The sequence below is a fragment of the Myotis daubentonii genome, chromosome 19 (assembly GCF_963259705.1).
Source record: "Myotis daubentonii chromosome 19, mMyoDau2.1, whole genome shotgun sequence".
NCBI lineage: Eukaryota > Metazoa > Chordata > Mammalia > Chiroptera > Vespertilionidae > Myotis > Myotis daubentonii.
The window spans coordinates 27,500,775-27,517,911 of NC_081858.1; the positions used below are offsets into that span (position 1 = coordinate 27,500,775).

Here is a 17,137-nt window from a genome sequence, read left to right on the forward strand (position 1 = left end):
GTGAGCAGAGCACGTGGCCTGGGGGGAAACACCAGTGGACCTGGGATCACACAAGGCCTGCAGGCCAGGCCCCTCCCGCCTACACAACTGCCAGCGCTTTGCGTGGCCTGCTGCTCCGCCGGGGGTGAGAGCAGGACACAAGCCACAGAAGCGCCCTGTGGAAAAACGAGAATCAGCCACATTTCAGAGGAGGAGCCCGAGGCTCAGCCAGGGACCCTCGTACGTAGGGAGCGGGGTGAGGCCAGAAGCAGCTCCGACACCCGGCCTTCGCTGGCCCTCCGCGCACTGGACCCTCCGGAGTGCCCCCTGGGCGCCCACCTCACCTCGGGTCAGCGAAGGCCTCCCAGGACCGGAGGAGGGGCCGTGAGCTGGGTGACAGCCCGGGTCCCGCAGGTGAGCCTGTGCGGGGTCGAGGGAGAAGAGCGGGCCTAGAAGCACCACCGAAACCCTGGTTCCCAAAGGATCCACCGGGGCAGAGCCCGAGCCCCGGGAGGGGCAGCTCGGCGGGAGGCAGCGGCCACGGCTGGGCCGCTGCACCGTCCGTCCCCAGGAGCACGGGTGCCCGTGGGTGGGACCTTGGGGAGGCGGTGGGGGTGGAGCAGCCGCTGTGGTTGAGGCGAGGTGGGGACAGGAGGAATGGGCGCCCCTGGCGCTCCTATTTTCCTAAAGAAGCGGTTCCCCTCCTGGGGCCTTTTTCTGAGAATGTGGTTTCCCCTGACCCAGCTGGGCCCAGCAGCCAGTCCCTGCCCGGCCGGGGTGGCTCAGTGGTTGAGCGTGGACCTAAGAAGCAGGAGGTCACAGATTCCCAGTCAGGGCACAGGCCCGGGTTGCGGGCTCCATCCCCAGGGGGGCCTGCAGGAGGCCGCCGATCCGTGGTTCTCTCTCATCATGGATGTCTCTCTCTCTCTCCCTCTCCCTTCCTCTCAGACATCAGTAACTTTTTTAAGCACACAAATGTGCCCGCCGGGACCTATTTAGGCTAATCCTCTCATTCCAGGGCCCCGGGCTTCTCTGTGCTGCTTCTTGGAAAGGGAAGGCCCCAGGCCCCGGAGGACGGCCAGGGTGCGCTCACTGGGAATGCCGGCTCGGCTGGTGTGACTGGGAGGAGGGGGCATGCCAGGAGCCGGGGGTCCTGTCCCACCGGAAACGGAAACATGGCTGCTGGGAGGGGACAGCATGAGGGAGACCCTGGTGGAGGCAGGGAGCCTCCCAAAGCTTCCGGGGAAATGAAGGCTCCTGCTCAGCCCAGACAGACAAGTCCAGCCCTGAGCTGAGCTAAGCCTGCAGCTTCAGCAGAGGTCAGAGCTGGCTGGAGACCAGCCACCCCGCCGAACCAGGCAGCCACGCGGCGGGGGGGGGGGGGGGGGGGGCAGATTACGGGGTCCCCCTGCAGACCTAACCTCTCCCCTCCCCCCAGCTCTGCCGCCGCCTCAGCCAATTTCTCTTTGGGGGAGAAGCAAACCAGACCTGGGCCAGGCCCACAGCAGGGAGGCTGGGTGGGGGGTGCCAGGAGGACCCCCTGCAGGAGAGGAGAATGCGGCTGCTCGGGAGGAAGAGCTTCAGGAGCACGCCCGAGGCTCATCCGTGGGGGGGCCGCGAACAGCGCACCCCCCAGCCAGAGCGCACCCCCCAGCCAGAGCGCACCCCCCCAGCCAGAGCGCACCCCCCAGCCAGAGCGCACCCCCCCAGCCAGAGCGCACCCCCCAGCCAGAGCGCACCCCCCCAGCCAGAGCGCACCCCCCAGCCAGAGCGCACCCCGCAGCCAGAGCGCACCCCCCCAGCCAGAGCGCACCCCCCAGCCAGAGCGCACCCCCCCAGCCAGAGCGCACCCCCCAGCCAGAGCGCACCCCGCAGCCAGAGCGCACCCCCCCAGCCAGAGCGCACCCCCCAGCCAGAGCGCACCCCCCAGCCAGAGCGCACCCCGCAGCCAGAGCGCACCCCCCAGCCAGAGCGCACCCCCCCAGCCAGAGCGCACCCCCCAGCCAGAGCGCACCCCGCAGCCAGAGCGCACCCCCCCAGCCAGAGCGCACCCCCCAGCCAGAGCGCACCCCCCAGCCAGAGCGCACCCGGTGCCACTTTTTTTTTTTTTTTTTTGGTTAATCCTCATCCGAGGATATTTTTCCATTGATTTTTAGAGGGAATGGAAGGGAGAGGGAGAGACAGAGAGAAACATCGATGTGAGAGACACATCAGTTGGTCGCCTCCTGCACACGCCCCAACCAGGGCCCGGAACCTGCATGCCCTTGACCGGAATCGAACCCGGGACCCTTCCGTGCGAGGGCCGAGGCTCCTGGCCAGGGCTGGGGTGACACCTTTGACCTTCCTGCTACCAGTGTGGGGAGGGGGCAGACCTGGCTGAGCAAGGCCGTGCCCAGCCACACCCGTGGGCCTGGTCAGTCGGTGTCCAAAACTGGGGTAATGCCTGGTCCAGCTGTGTCCCCCCCCCACAACTCCCTTCCCTCATGTGTTGTCCCTGGAAGGCTCAGTCCTGCCCTCTGCCACCTGCGACCTGGCCCTCTGGGCCGGGCATGTCCTCTTTGGCAGGAGAGGGGAGAGAGAGAGAGAGAGAGAGAGAGAGAGAGAGAGAGAGAGAGAGAGGTGTGTCCAGGCTTCATGAACATCAGTGACATGCAGACCCGAGAGCAAGCTGCCGGGCCCCTTTATTCGGGTCTGGCCGCAGGAGAGGCTCAGGGTTTCCACTCGATGACCCTGATGGCCACCTGGGCCGCCCGCTGCACAGTCTTGCTGGGGTCCCCCACTTCCAGGACTCGGAAGGCGTGCACGTGGGCCTTCAGGACCCTGCGGCCCTCGGGGGCCTCCGCCAGCATGGTGAGGGCCTTGACGGCGTTCAGGCGGGCCTTCTGCAAGGACGAGATCAGCAGACCCAGCAGCGAGTGGATGGCGTCCGCATCCAGGGCCGCGTACTTCCCTGTGGGTGACCAGCACCAGGCGTTCCCTCGGGGCCTCTGCCCACTTCCTCTCGCCACCCCCTCTCCAGGCCTCCCCCAGCCTCCAGCCTGCGTGTCCTCAGGGGAGGCGCTCCCTCGTTTACCGCCCCCCCCCCCCCCGCCCCGCAGGCCCCTGCCACCCTTCTGCCTCCAGCCCAGGTCAGGCCCCGTCCTCTCCTGCCCCTCCAGCCCCCTAACTGGCCTCTCCCCTTCCATCCTGGTGGCTGTCCCTCGACCCCCACCCCCCCTTACAAGGCAACACAGGGGTCTCTTAAAAAGGAACATCCAGCCCCTCTGGGTGTGGCTCAGTGGTTGAGCGTCAACCCAGGAACCAAGAGGTCACCAGTTCGATTCCTGGCTGTGGGCTCGATCCCCAGTGTGGGGCGTGCAGAAGGCAGCCGATCAATGACCCTCTCGTCACTGGTGTTTTTCTCTCTCTCCCTCTCCATTTCTTTCTGAAATAAAAGCTGGGCAGGTAGCCAACATGCTGGCCGGCTGTGGTGACCCCCCCACACACACGCCACTCCCACCACCAGGCCCCCAGCCGCCCACCTGGCCCCCAGCCCCGGCCGCCTCACCTTCCGTGGTCACCGTGGCATACATGAGGGCCCCCGCGACGTTGGCCCTCACCTCCTCCACCGGGTCCCTCAGGAGGTGCACCAGGATGGGGATGACGTCGTGCCGACACATCTGCTTCTTGCCCTCCAGAGGGATGCTGGGCCAGAGAGGGGGCAGCTCAGGGGCTTTGCTCGGGGGAGCCAGGGAGCAGGACCTCGGGCCAGCCGAGGGGACAAGGCCTTGTGCTGGGACCATCCCTGTGGTCGGGTCTGGCCAAGGGCCTGGGCCCCAGGGTGCCAGGGAGCATGGATGGGAAGTCGAGCCTCATTCCTACACCCAGACCACCCGGGAGCCTGGCCGGGGCCGCTAACGGCGAGACCACCCGGAGCCAGGGGGCGACGGAGCCTGGCCTAAGGCACCACGGGAAGAAACCCAATGGACCCCAACCCGACACCGAGGAGCAGGACGGGGGTGAGGGGGGACCACAGGGAGACTCCCGTTCTGTCTCCGTGAGAAGCCCAGCGGCCAGGACCGAAGCCGCGCAAACAGCAGCCACCTCGGGCGAGATGACCTTTTCGGTCACTTGTTAAAATATGTATTTTTATTCATTTCGTCGAGGAAGGGAGAAGGGGGGAGAGAGGAACATCGATGATGAGAGAGAACCATGGATCGCTGCCTCCTGCACGCCCCACACTGGGGATCGAGCCCGAAACCTGGGCCTGTGCCCTGACCGGGGATCGAACCCTGACCTCCTGGTTCACAGGTCACCACTCACCCCCTGAGCCCGCCGGCCGGGCTGTTTGGTCACTTTCAATCCTGGCATCGCAGGACGCTGTGAGCGTGAAAGTGGGGGATTCCAGGAGGGCCTCAGCCCACAGGCCTCCGTGGGGAGGGGTCCTGTGCATGGTGAGGGGGGAGCAGCAGCCCTGGCCCCTCCCGCCCACTCTGTGCCAGGGGTACCCCTCCCTCCTGCGCTGCAACACCAGGACAGTCTCCCCACGGACGGACATGCTGCATGTCTCGGTGGGGGGGAGGGGGCAGAGCTCCCCGCTGTGAGGCCGCCCCGCCTGCCTGCTTGCCTGCCTGCTCCGTCGGGTCCCGCCTCACCTGACGGCGATGAGCGTGCGGGCGGCCTTGCAGCGGATGTTGTCGTTGGGGCTGAGCAGCTTGTCCTTGAGGAAGGGCACCACGCGGCTATTGAGCGCCTCGGTGGCGTCCTCCTGCAGGCAGGCCGCCAGCGTGTCCAGCAGGATCTCCTGGATGCTCTCCTCCTCCCGGTGCAGCTTGCGCACCAGCGAGGGGATCAGGCCGCTGTCGACGATGCCCTTGGCCCCTGCGGGGACGGAGAGCACGCTGAGGGGCCGCCCTGCCCCACCACGCCGGGGGTCACGCGGGGGTGAGGCCGGTCCTGCAGGAGGCTGTGGGTGGCAGGCAGGGGTGGGGTCCACGAGGCCCCCGAGGACCCGGGAAGGTACCAGCCTTTGGTCGCCTATAACAGGGGACATCGCCCTTTTATTAAGATATATATTGTTATTGATTTCAGAGAGGGGAGAGGGGAGAGAGAGCGAGAGAAACATCAATGAGGAGAGAGAATCATGGGTCAGCTGCCTCCTGCATGCCCCCTACTGGGGATGGAGCTCACAACCTGGGCCTGTGCCCTGACCTCCTGGTTCATAGGTTGATGCTCAGCCACTGAGCCCCGCCGGCCGGGCTTGCCAAGGGTCTTGGAGTGTCCCCAGGAGGGGCTCCACGTAGTGTGGCTGCGGCACCGGCGCGGGGAGAAGCCTGAGATGGTGGGCCTGCCTAAGAGGGGCTCAGCCTGGCTCCTTCCAGCCCGAGTCCCGCCCGGGGACTGTCTGCGGAGGCTGCCGGAGGACCCAGAACCTGCTCGGTGGCACCCCTAGGGGCCCCGCTCCCACGTGCCCAGAGCAGCACTCAGGGGGCAGTGAGCAGGACGCCACCAGGGGGCACAGCCCTTCCCCAGGGCACAAGGGCGGCGCCGTCCACAGCCCACCGTGCCCTGCCTCCCCATCAGCTCCCACCGCAGGCCCGCAGAGGCCGCCGGCGGGCAAGCACCTCTCTGCCACCTCCCCAGCTAAGCCTTCTAATTTACTCCAGAGACCAGTAAACAGGTTCATTAGCCTAAAGGTCTCCAGTGCCAATTAGCACCAGCGTTTCCTCTTTGAAGGCATCCCCGTCCTTTCCTCAAAGGACATCAAATGGCAGCCCGGGGTGAGGGGTGCGGTGAGAGGGGCGACAGGCAGTCAGCGGGCGGCAGAGCCAGCAGCGCCCGGGCCCAGCCGCTTCTCGCTGGGGTGGGGAGCAGCCATTAGTTCGCGGGTCACGACGCCAGGAAGAGCAGCTTCCTGATTGCTGGAGTCCGGGGCTTTTTACGATTTACTAAACATGGATTCCAAAAAAAATGCTTACGTTGGATCCTCACTGTGTCCAGCTGTGTGACCCTGAACAAGGCGCTGAGCCTCTCGGAGCCTGGCTTCCTCATGCCTACCTGGTGTGTGTGTGTGTGTGGGGGGGGGGTGCGATGCCAACGGGTAGCAGGTGGGAACGGGCTCTGTGCAAGGACAGTCGCCATAGGCCCAGGACAGCTGGCCCAGCACAGCAAGAGTCCCCCGGATTCCACCAACTCAGAGTCCCTGCCGCAAGCAAGAGCCTGTGGGGTGTGTGTGGGGGGCGGGGGTGGGGGGGGGGTGGATACACAGGCAGAAGCTGTACAGTCCCTGCCCCCCAAGACGCCTCTTTGGACAGACCCCTGCCCGACGCATCCCGAGGCCTCCTGCTCCTGCTGCGCTTCCCCTGCAGGCCCCGCCCGCAGGCTCCCGACCTGCCCAGGCCTGGGTCCCTCTCAGCCCAGCTCACAGTGGAGGGGCGCCAAGTCCACCTTCCAAGAAGGACTCTGCGGGCTGCTGAGGGAGAGGGTCCTGGCTGGCACCTGAGCCAGGCTGAGGGCGGGGCGGGGGAGGAATTTGTGCATCATCATCCGGTCAGGGCTTGACTGTGGCTTCCCGTGCTATAAGGTCCGGCTTTCTAGGGAAACCCAGGGACAGTGGCTGCCGGAGCCATGGCGGGGGTGGGGGGGTGGCGGGGGAGTGGGGGGTGGCGGGGGGGTGCTTGCGGGGAGGCGGCGCACAGGGAGGCGGTTGAAGTCAGAAAATCACGATATTGGCCCTGGCCCTGGCCTATTTGGCTCAGTGGCTAGAGCGTCGGCCTGCAAACAGAGGGTCCCGGGTTCGATTCCAGTCAAGGGCACGTACCTGGGGCCTTGGTCCGGGCACATGCAGGAGGCAACCCATCGACGCGTTTCTCCCACATCGATATTTCTGTCTGTCTTTCCCTCTCTCTTCCACTCTTAAAAAATCAATGGAAACACATCCTCGGGTGAGGATTAAAATAAATATAGTTGTGGGACTGGAGGTCGTCACCACCCATGCTCCCCACCTGGATGAGGAAACCGAGGCCCAGAGAGGCAACTCCCGTGCCCAAGGCCACACCGCGGCCGCCGGGCCGGGGCTCCGGCTCCCCGGGTCCCCTTCCCGGGCGTCTGCCTTGGGCCTCCGCCTGCAGAATGCTGAGCACGGGGGCCGGTTCGTTTTGAGACGGAGGGAAAAAATTAAAAATAAAACGCGTGCTGGGTGTGCCTCGCTACTCGTTCACTTAGCTGCTTCTCAGCTAAAAGGAGAGCCGGGGCCTGGCTATTTATAACTAACCCAGATCCGCAACGGCGTGTTCAAGTGTGTGTGTGTGCGGGGGGCGCAGAGACCCCGGGGAAACAAACTGGAGGGGCCCAGCTGGCCCCCCACTGCCTGAGAATGGGCCGGCAGGGGGTGGGGGGACAGGACAGGTGGGGCACGCAGCCACGTCCGCCAGCAGGGGACCGTCGCCAGAGGCCCATAGGCCGCAAGCCACCACCGCCCGCCCCTGGGGGAGTGGGCAGACTAGGGGAGCGTCCGCGAGTACCTGTCCTTACAGCACAGGTTGCCACGTGTGTAGATGAGGAATTCCAGGGTCCCGGGGGCCTGGATGTGCAGGGAGGGAGGCTTGGGGAGCTGGGCCTCGGGGGGCGGAAGGGTGAAGGCACGAGCCACCAGTGTTTGGGGAGGCCCTGGTTCAGCCTGGCTGGGTGCGTTCAGCGGCTGGTGAGCCAGAAAGCTCTGCCGGGATTGAGAGTCACCACGTCCACAGGTGGACCCCCCACTTCGGTTGTGGTTTGGGCATTTCCTGGGGGAGGGGTTCCCGCCGCCCCCGCGGGCTCTCCTCAGCCTGCTGCCCCTGCTGGGTTGGCGAGATGCTGCCAGAGGGGGTCGCCACCAGGGCCCTACCCCTCTTCCCACCACAGAGCCCCAGATGTTGTCCCTGGTCCTGTTGTCCTGCCCAGTAAGGACTCACGACGGAGCTCTGGCCCTGCCTGGAGACCCCACATCTGTGCCAGGCGCCCTGGGCCCGCCTCGACTCACAGTGACTCGCCCGTCCAGCTTTCGCCTTGTATGGCCCCCCTGCCCCGAACTCCTGGCACACCGACCCCACCCCTGTGCCTGCCGCGGCTCCTGGGGACCCTTCTCCGTCCTCGGCTTACTCAGCCTCGCTCCCCAAGGCACAGGACATGGCTCACCATGTCTTCCTTCTCGAGACACGCCCTGCCCAGGGCTCTGGGGCCCTTCACGCCGTTTCCTGGCCACCTCTCCAGCTGCTCCTCCAACCGCGTAGCCAGCGCCACCCCTTCCTCCGGCACCTCCTACGGCCCCCTGACGTCTGTGCTTTATTTTCCGGGACTGACTACTTGTCATCTTTGTCATCTGATTCTGCATGTTAGGACAACTCATACGGCGGGAGCATGCCTACTGTAAATGTAAAACAAAACATTGTCTTCCTCCCTCTCAAATTTAAAAAATCTAACCAGAGCCCGGCTGGCATAGCTCAGTGGTTGAGCATCGATCCGTGAACCAGGAGGTCAGGGCACAGGCCCGGGTTGCGGGCTCGATCCCCAGTGTCGGGTGTGCAGGAGGCAGCTGATCCATGATTCTCTCTCCTCATTGATGAATCTCTCTCTCTCTCCATTCCTCTCTGAAATCAATAATATGTGTGTGTGTGTGTGTGTGTGTGTATGTGTGTATATATATATTAAAACTAACCTTAAAACTCTCCAGTGGGTCTCAGGCCAATGTCCCCAATTCTACACACGGGCCACCCTCCTGGCATGACTGTGCCCAGCCCCGCCGCAGCCTAGTGTTAGCACATCCCCACACGCTCACTGGTCCTCTCTGGGGTCCGCCAGGCCTCACACCCCTCCATGCTTCTTTCCTGCCCCCAGTCACGGGCACTGCCCCTCCTGCTGTCCCACTGCCCGGTGCGTCCCCGGCCCCAGGCCCCTGGTGGGTCTTCGGGATCAAGCCCCGAACAACTGTCATGGTGGATTATGTCCTGCTGCCCGCCGCTGCCCCGCAGACAGGGGGGTCTAGCAGGCAGGGCTGGGTCTGTCAAAACCCTAGACCTGTGCCTGGACCTGTGCCTGGTGCAGAGGAGGCCATCGATAAGGGCTGCCGTGTGAAGGAATTCCACCAGAGAGGTCACGGGGATGATGCTGATGCCACGGCCGGTGTCCAGCGGGCAGAGCCAGATCCCCGCCTCTGTCTCCCGGCCACAGACCTGGGCTGGGGACAACACCCCCTCTACCTCTGCCAGCGGTCAGCGCCAGTGCTCCCATGCCCACGAGTGGGTGCTCCTTGTAATATGACCGTGACGGCGTAAACGTAAAGCGACAAGGTCAGAGTTGGCTGGCAGCGCCTGCACTTCACCAGCGATGCTCTAGGAGGGACAAAGCTCCGCGTTAGGACGACGGAGAGGACAGCATTTAAGCACAGGAGGGGGGCGGGGCGCTCCTGGCGCTGAGGCCCACAGACGGCTCTCGGACACTGAGCACAGAACTGGGCAGGCTGCCCTCGGGGGCATTTTGCTGAGCAGCATCCTGTGCCTTCTACACGGGGACCCCGGCCCTCACTGGGCTGGCTCCCTCCCACCGCTCTGGTGGGGGGGGAGGGGGACACTCCTGGGCCCTTCTCTCCCCCCCCCCCCTTCGGAGGCAATCCATCTTCCGTGGTCAGGACTGCCAGGGGCCCTGAAGAGCTGGGTGGGCGAGCGAAGACGACTGAGCCCATCGCTGCACAAGCCTCGCGGGCGCAAACCTTCAGGAAGTGCACGCACCGTCCACACATTCTAGCGGGTTGTCGCGACAAGTCAGGGAAGCGGGCGCCACTAGCTCCACTTTGTAAAACGGGCCCTGATAGGTCAGTCGGTTGCCCAAGGTCGCGGAGCTCAGCAAAGGCCAAGCTGGGTGTGGATCGGGGCCGGCGCGGGGCAGGGGCCATCGGCCGCTCCCAGGCTCGGTCTCCCGATCCGCTAGAGGCTGGGCCACTGGCTGGGCGCCTCGGGGCAGCCGGGTCCCAGGGATGCCGGCGCCCGCAGCGTGGACCGGGTGGAGGCGCGCGCCCAGCTGCGGCCCCGCCCCTTCCGGCCGCCATTGGGCCGCGGAGGCGTCCATCAACCGCTCGTACCCAATGAGCAGCGACCCAACGCTGCTGGCGGGGCGGCGGCGCCCGGCGCGTGGTCAGCGGCGGGCGCGCGGCACCCCCGCCCGCGGTTGCCTGGCAACGCGCTGCGCTCGCGGCTCCGCCCCCTGCCGGCGGCGGCGGCGGCGCGGGGCGGGCGGACCCGCGGGCGGCGGGCGGCGCGGGAGAGCGGGCGGGCGGAGGGAGCCAGGGCGGCTGGAGTGTGTGCGCCGCCCGCGGTCCGATCACGTCCCCGCGCGGGCGCTGCCACCCGCGTCGTGCGGATCGAGGGCGCCACGGCCCGCGCTCACCACCCCGCCCGCCCGCGCCGCCCGCAGCAGCTCGGCGGATGCTCGGTGCTGCGGCCCAGAGGTGAGTGAGTGGACCCGTGGCCCGGGAGTGCGGCTCAGCCTCGGGGGGCCGGGGGCGCGGCCGGGGCATCCACCCCACCCCCACCCGGGGCCCCGCCCGGGCCTTTGTGCCGGGGATCCGCCCGAGGTTGGGGGTGCCCGATACGGCGCCTGGGATGCCCGGCTGGGGTGGGGGGCGACGAGGGCGGGGATGCCAGGGCGGTGGCCAGGGGGTGGCCGCGGGTCCAGCAGGTGCTGGGGACCGGGTACCCCCGGGCCGGGGAGCCGACGGGAGGGGGCGGCTGCGGGCCGGGATGGTGGACAGCGGCCGCTGGGGATGCCGCGCCGCCCACCCCCCCGCCAGCAGCCGCTGGTGCGGAGCAGGGGCCCGGCGACCTGCGGGCGCGGCGCTGAGGCTGGGTCTCCCGTTCGGGGGAGCGGGGAGGCGGCGACCGGGGCGGCGGGTGCGCCAAAGCGGGGCCTCGGCGCAGACGGAGGAGAGGGCCCCGGAGGCCTGGGCCCGAGCGCGGATGGCTCTCGGCTCGGGGCTCGGTGATCGCTCTTGCAGCGAGCAGGTTGCTCCGAGGCATTCAAACGAGCAAGATGAGTATCGACCCGCTGCGATTTTTGCTACGTTCCTGGCTCAATATTTTTTTTCCCTTAAAAGGCGGTGGGGGTGTTTCGGGGGAGGGGTGCGAGCGCCTCGGGGCTGGGGCTCGCGATCCTGCGGGAGATCCGAGGGGGCTCTGCCTTCAGGGCGGCGCTGCGCCCCTGGGTGACGGCAGGACCCCGCCTGGGCCTGGAACCGGGGCTCTCGGTGACCGGGATGGAAAGGCGGCCGCGTCCGAGGATGCAGGGACCCGCCTGGTGCCTGGCAGGGAAGTTGGCAGGGCTTCAGGAGACAGCCCAGCCCCTGGCCGGCTTTTTTTTTCTGCCCAAGTGATTGCCCTGCCCTGGGGACCGAGTCCCGCTGCCCTGGCTCTGTCTGGAGGTGGCTCCGTGGCCAAATTCGATTAAGCAAATATTTACTGAGCGTTTGCCTCCCCCAGGGCCTGGCGCTGGGGTGCGAGTGGACGGGCCTGCCCTCCAGGGACTGACTCACCACCCCACAGGGGAGCAGTGTCTTTGCTCAGATAACCCCAACCCTGAGTGTGGGTTTGGGGGGTCTCAGGAGGGGACCTCCAAGAGGTGACCCAGGCGGGGGTCAGACAGGCCTGTGGGCGAAGTGGCATTTGAACTGGAGCTTGAAGGGCACTGGCACAGTTGGGGTGGGCATTGCAGGCAGAGGGGGGCACGCGGACCAGGGCACAGGAGCTGGGGCAGTCGGGTCTGAGGGGCGCAGAGGGAGTGCTTGGGGAGCCCTAGGTGTGGCGGGAAAGGTGGGTGGGGGACATGCAGGGGCCGAGGGAGCTGGGGTGAGAGCCACCCCATTGCTTGTCCGCTGTGGCTCTGTCCGTGGGAGCCGAGGTCCCCCCATCTGTCAAAGGGGGCGGCTAGCTGTGTACTCCAGGAGCTGGCGCGGGCCCGGGCAGAGCTTGAAAGGCCTGGGGCCAGGCCTGGGAACCGGGGAACCACCCACCTGGCCCCCCTCCCAGCCAGGATGGAGGGTGGTGGTGAGCTCTTGTCCCTCTGGGGCGTGGACATTAGGGAGCAGTAGCCGTGGAGGCCTGGGAGTCTCTGAGCCGGGGCTGTGGCGCGGGAGGGCCTGGCCACGCTCGCCCGCCCGTGCTCAGATGAGTGGTGTGCCTTCCGCCACGAGACAGGGGCGTCTGGTTTAATACTCTCCTGCATTCTGCTCGCACAGACCTGGTCTGCTGAGACAGGGGGTGAATAAGTCATGCCCCCCACCCCCCCAGAAGGCCAGGTCACCTCTGCCCTCTGCCTGTGTGCTCTCTGGCTCCCAGCCCCACCCCAAACACCTCCCCCACTTTCAGCTTTGGGGTGAGGCCCAGGGGGCCGCGGTGAGAACACGCAGCCCACCTGCCCACTGGGGGGCTTCCCCCTGTGCGTGTGGCCCTCTGTTCCGGAGCCTGCCAGGGACTCTAAATTTGGGACACGGGGAATACATTTCTCCCTCTGTCCCAGCTGCTCAGCGCTTCTGTCTCCTGGGGTCCCAGGAGGGAAATCGCCGTGGTCTGGACAGGGAGCTTCTAGGGCGATGCCGGGCACTCCGGGTACCCGGGCGGGGTGGGCTTGGGAAGACGGCCCAGGGTCCCTGCAGAGAGGCCAATGGGAGGGGGCGCCCAGTCCCAGGGAAGGCGGGCCCAGGCTCGGGGTGTGGCCTGGGCATGGTTATGTTGTGGGTACCTTCGATGACAGGGCGCCACCGGCCTTACCCCCTGGGTGTGAGGATGAGGCAGCCCGTGCTGCCCCACACCAGCCCGCAGTCCTGAAACCCGGTGCCCTAAGGGCATTCTCGCTGCAGCTGACCAGGCGGGCGCAGGAACTCTGAAGGAGGCAGATTAGCCACTGCTCTCCCGCAGCCCCAGGAAGGAAACCTGGGGGAGCCCAGGCCCCAGAGGCAGTCCTTGGAGCACAGGGTGGGCAGGAAGGAGGGTGAAGGAAATGAACAGGCATTGGGCACCCGCTGTATCAGCCCCAGGCAGCAGCCTCAGGGGCAGCCTGACACAGCTTGTGCAGACGGGGCAGGGCCGCTGGGCAGGCGGGGGAGGGCCCAGCTCCCCGCAGGGGGGGGGGGGGGAGGGCAGAGCTCCAGGTGAGGCGCAGACCTGGGGCAGGACCTGGCCCATCCCTGTCCTCTGAGCCACCTTGTCCCCACCCATAGACAGAGCCAAAGTCCCTGCACCGGCCCCCCACTTCCCCAGCACAGGTTCCGCCCCCTCAGATTTGGCCCCGTGAACTCAGGGACTAACTCACAGCCCGTCTGCCGGGCCTGGGAGGAGACTGACGCCCTCACGGCTGTTCATTCAGTCGTTCCTCCGGCTGATATTTACCACACCCGCCGAGGGCCGGGCCCTGTGCCAGGCCCAGGGACACGCGAGCAGAACCGACGCCGCGTCCACCCTGTGGCGCCCGCACCAGGTAGGAGGCCGGCCCAGCGCGCGGGAACTGATTGCGGGGCAGGAGGGGCGCAGGGCGGTGGCGGAGCCAGGGGCGAGGCAGAAGCGCCCCAGGAGAGGCGATGGCAGGTGCAAACGCACGGGCCCCACGGGAAGTCCACGGGGCTGCAGCCCAGGAGGGGGGGCTGCGGAGCAGGAGGGGGGCTGCGGAGCAGGAGGGGGGCTGCGGAGCAGGAGGGGGGCTGCGGAGCAGGTGGGGGGGCTGCGGAGCAGGAGGGGGGCTGCGGAGCAGATGGGGGGGCTGCGGAGCAGGTGGGGGTGCTGCGGAGCAGGAGGGGGGGCTGCGGAGCAGGTGGGGGGGCTGCGGAGCAGGAGGGGGGGCTGCGGAGCAGGAGGGGGGCTGCGGAGCAGGTGGGGGGGCTGCGGAGCAGGAGGGGGGCTGCGGAGCAGGTGGGGGGGCTGCGGAGCAGGTGGGGGGGGCTCTGCAGGCCCCAGGGAAGCTGGAAGCCCCGCAGCTTTGGAACAGCCGCTTGAGCTCACTTCGCTTTCAAAAGACCCGCCTGGCTGCTGGGCGCAGGGGCCCGGCCGGAAGGCAGGCCGTGAGGAGCTGTGGCGGCATTTGGGGTGAGGGGGCTGCTGACCCAGGGGGGCATTCGGTGGGACCTGCGGCTGGAGAGGCGGCGAGGAGGAGAGCTCTGAGGTCGGGGCTGGCACTGGGGAGCCGGACGGGGCAGACTCAGCTGGAGGGGCAGGGCCCTGGGCGTCGGTCAGACCCTGCAGGTCATGGGTGCACGTGGCGGTCAGAGGGGAGAGAGTCTGGGGACAGGAACCTGGAGTCCGGCGCCAAGTGTGTGGGAAGCCAGGGGCCGGCCGAGGTCACATGGGGATGGGGAGCAGGTGGGGCCAGGAGGGCGGGGCCAGGCCTCGGGGCCTCCACTGCTCCCCCTGTGAGCTGAGAAGGTTCTCCAGACCAGAGACTCGGGAGAGCAGTGCAGACGCCACGCCTGGGTCTGTCTGCCCCGGAGGGCGGGGCCCGCACAGACACCGCGCGGACACGGGGTTCATGGCGACTTGTAACATGGGCAGGACAGGCCGCATAATGTGTAGGGCCCGCGTTAAAAATGATGAAGCAGCCGGGCCGGTGTGGCTCAGTGGCTGAGCGTCAACCTGTGAACCAGGAGGTCAGGGTTCGATTCCCGGTCAGGGCACAGGCCCGGGTTGTGGGCTCCATCCCCAGTGTGGGGCGTGCAGGAGGCAGCCGATCCATGATTCTCTCTCACCATTGATGTTTCTCTCTCTCCCTCTCCCTTCCTCTCTAAAATCAATCAATATATATATATTTTTTAATGATGAAGCATTTCAGGACAGTGACAGCAGAGCATTGCCCCAGGCGCGGGGCCCTGTGCCTGCCTGTGTGCATGCCCGGGAAGCCTGGTGGTGGTGGCAGCGAGGACAGTGCCATCACCCTCTGTCCCTCCATCTGCCTCTCTCAGGCTGGTGGGCTGTGTGTGGCACTTGGGGCCACTGGGGTTGGTCAGAGCCACCCTCTGAGCCCCACCTCTGCCTCCCAAATGTGGTGGTTTCTTCTCCCTCTGCCCCATGACCGCCCCCCCGCAGTCTCTAGCGGGAGTCACAGCCTGAGAGCTGCAGGCCTTCGCGTCCTGTGGTCAGGCCCCGGGCAGGCGCAGTGGGCAGCCTCACCCAACAATGGCTTCCTTGCGTTCGTCTCTTTTCAGAGGAGCCTGCGACATCACAGAGCTCTGAGTTGTCTGCTTCTAAATTAGGGTGGAACTCTTAGAGACATCCCTGGAGGATCCACCAAAAAGTGCTACGAAGCGAGGCTGTTAAAACCATGGTGTGGAGGGTCTTTTTTTATTTAATTTTTTAAAAATTGATTTCAGAGCGGAATGGAGAGGGGAAAAGAGGCAGAAACATCAGTGATGAGAGGGAGTCATTGATCAGCTGCCTCCTGCACATCCCCCGCTGGGGATCGAACCCGCAACCCGGGCATGTGCCCTGACCGGAATCGAACCGTGACCTCCTGGTTCACAGGTCAATGCTCAGCCACTGAGCCACACCGGCCGGGCCGGGAGGGTCTTTACAAATCGCGTCAGGCCCCACGCTCCTTCCAGGAGCCTCTAAGCCAGTGGTTCTCAACCTTCCTCACTCCACGACCCTTTAATACAGCTCCTCATGTTGCGGTGACCCCCAACCATAAAATTATTTTCGTGGCTACTTCATATCTGTACTTTTGCTACTGTTATGAATCGTCATGTAAATATCTGATATGCAGGATGTATTTTCATTGTTACAAATTGAACATAATTAAAGCACAGTGATTAATCACAAAAACAGTATGTAATTATATATGTGTTTTCCAATGGTCTTAGGTGACCCCTGTGAAAGGGTCGTTCGACCCCCAAAGGGGCCGCTACCCACAGGTTGAGAACCGCTGCTCTAAGCAGAAACCCACCCGGTGTCTCCCGTGGGCCTGTCCTGGGTGGTGGTCGGAGCACACTCTCCAGGAAGGGACCCTGCCCACTGAGCACCCCCAGCCCTGGCGGGGTGGGGGCTGACCTCCCCCCCGAGGCCTGCCCCTGAGTCATGGATCATGGAGGTCACGGCCGAGTTGAGTGGAGGAGAGAGGGCCCCAGTGCACCGTCCCCCGGAGCCCAAGTGCATGCCCAGGCGTTCTCGGGGCGCAGTGGACTGCTGGGTCACGGGGGGCAGGTGCCTTTCGGTGGGGCTGGGGGACACAGAAGCTCACTTTACCCTCCACAGCCAGCTCTGCCAAGGGGGGCTGTTTCCCCTCCGTTTTCTCCTCCCAGTTAAGGAGACGGAGACCTGGGGAGACGGGGGCTTTCCCGAGTGGGTGACCGACGGGGCCCCGGGCAAGGTGCACAGCCCGGGTGGCCCCCTCCCTCAGGCGGCCTGCCCGACGGGTTCACCCCTGAGCCAGAGGCAGGCGGCCTGCCCGACGGGTTCACTCCTGAGCCAGAGGCAGGCGGCCTGCCCGACGGGTTCACCCCTGAGCCAGAGGCAGGCGGCCTGCCCGATGGGTTCACTCCTGAGCCAGAGGCAGGTGGCCTGCCCGACGGGTTCACCCCTGAGCCAGAGGCAGGCGGACTGCCCGACGGGTTCACCCCTGAGCCAGAGGCAGGCGGCCTGCCCGACGGGTTCACTCCTGAGCCAGAGGCAGGTGGCCTGCCCGACGGGTTCTCACGCTGGTACCACAGGCCCAGGTCCCGGCATCCGGGATTGGATGCCTCGGGCTGACGCCTGGCCCCTCAGTGACATGGAATGACTTGGTGGGGCCTTGGCCAGACTCGGGGATCCACAGAGTGGGGACGTATAGAGGCACGTCCATGGAAAAGAAGATCCTGGCGGGGGAAAGGACCGGTGCCCACGGGAGCCTGTGATGGGGGGATGGCCTTTCCCGGTGCCCCTGCCCCCAAGAGCAGCTCGGCCGGGCCACTCAGTGCGGGGGACAGGGCACTGGATGGACAGTCGGGAGCCCTGGGTTCTAGTCCCGGCCCTGCCTGTGCCGCTGACGCTGGCACATCGTCCTCCACTCTCCGGACCTCAGCGTCCTCCTCTTTCCGTTGGTCCCGGTCAAGGGTGCAGACGGTTTTCGCTTCTTATACCAACTCCCAGGCAGCAGCCCAGCGCACAGCGTGGATAAGGGTTTGCGGCTGCTCTGT

General features: G+C 66.1%; 2 protein-coding genes across 2 annotated transcripts in view; one reads left to right on the forward strand and one right to left on the reverse strand.

The window, feature by feature from the left end:
• Positions 1-2,628: 2,628 nt before the first annotated feature.
• Positions 2,629-17,137, reverse strand: part of RSPH14 (radial spoke head 14 homolog) — a 47,121-nt gene continuing 32,612 nt past the window's right edge. The window contains exons 4-6 of the mRNA XM_059677035.1: positions 4,614-4,839; positions 3,527-3,663; positions 2,629-2,929 (exon numbers count right to left, since the gene is read on the reverse strand). Of these exons, the coding sequence (XP_059533018.1) occupies positions 2,688-2,929; positions 3,527-3,663; positions 4,614-4,839 (605 nt within the window). The 3' untranslated portion in view covers positions 2,629-2,687. The remainder of the gene's footprint in view (positions 2,930-3,526; positions 3,664-4,613; positions 4,840-17,137) is intronic.
• The window catches only part of GNAZ (G protein subunit alpha z), a 33,963-nt gene continuing 27,030 nt past the window's right edge, over positions 10,205-17,137 (forward strand). Inside the window, exon 1 of the mRNA XM_059677034.1 lies at positions 10,205-10,438. The gene's annotated coding sequence lies outside the window, so the exon portion shown is untranslated. The remainder of the gene's footprint in view (positions 10,439-17,137) is intronic.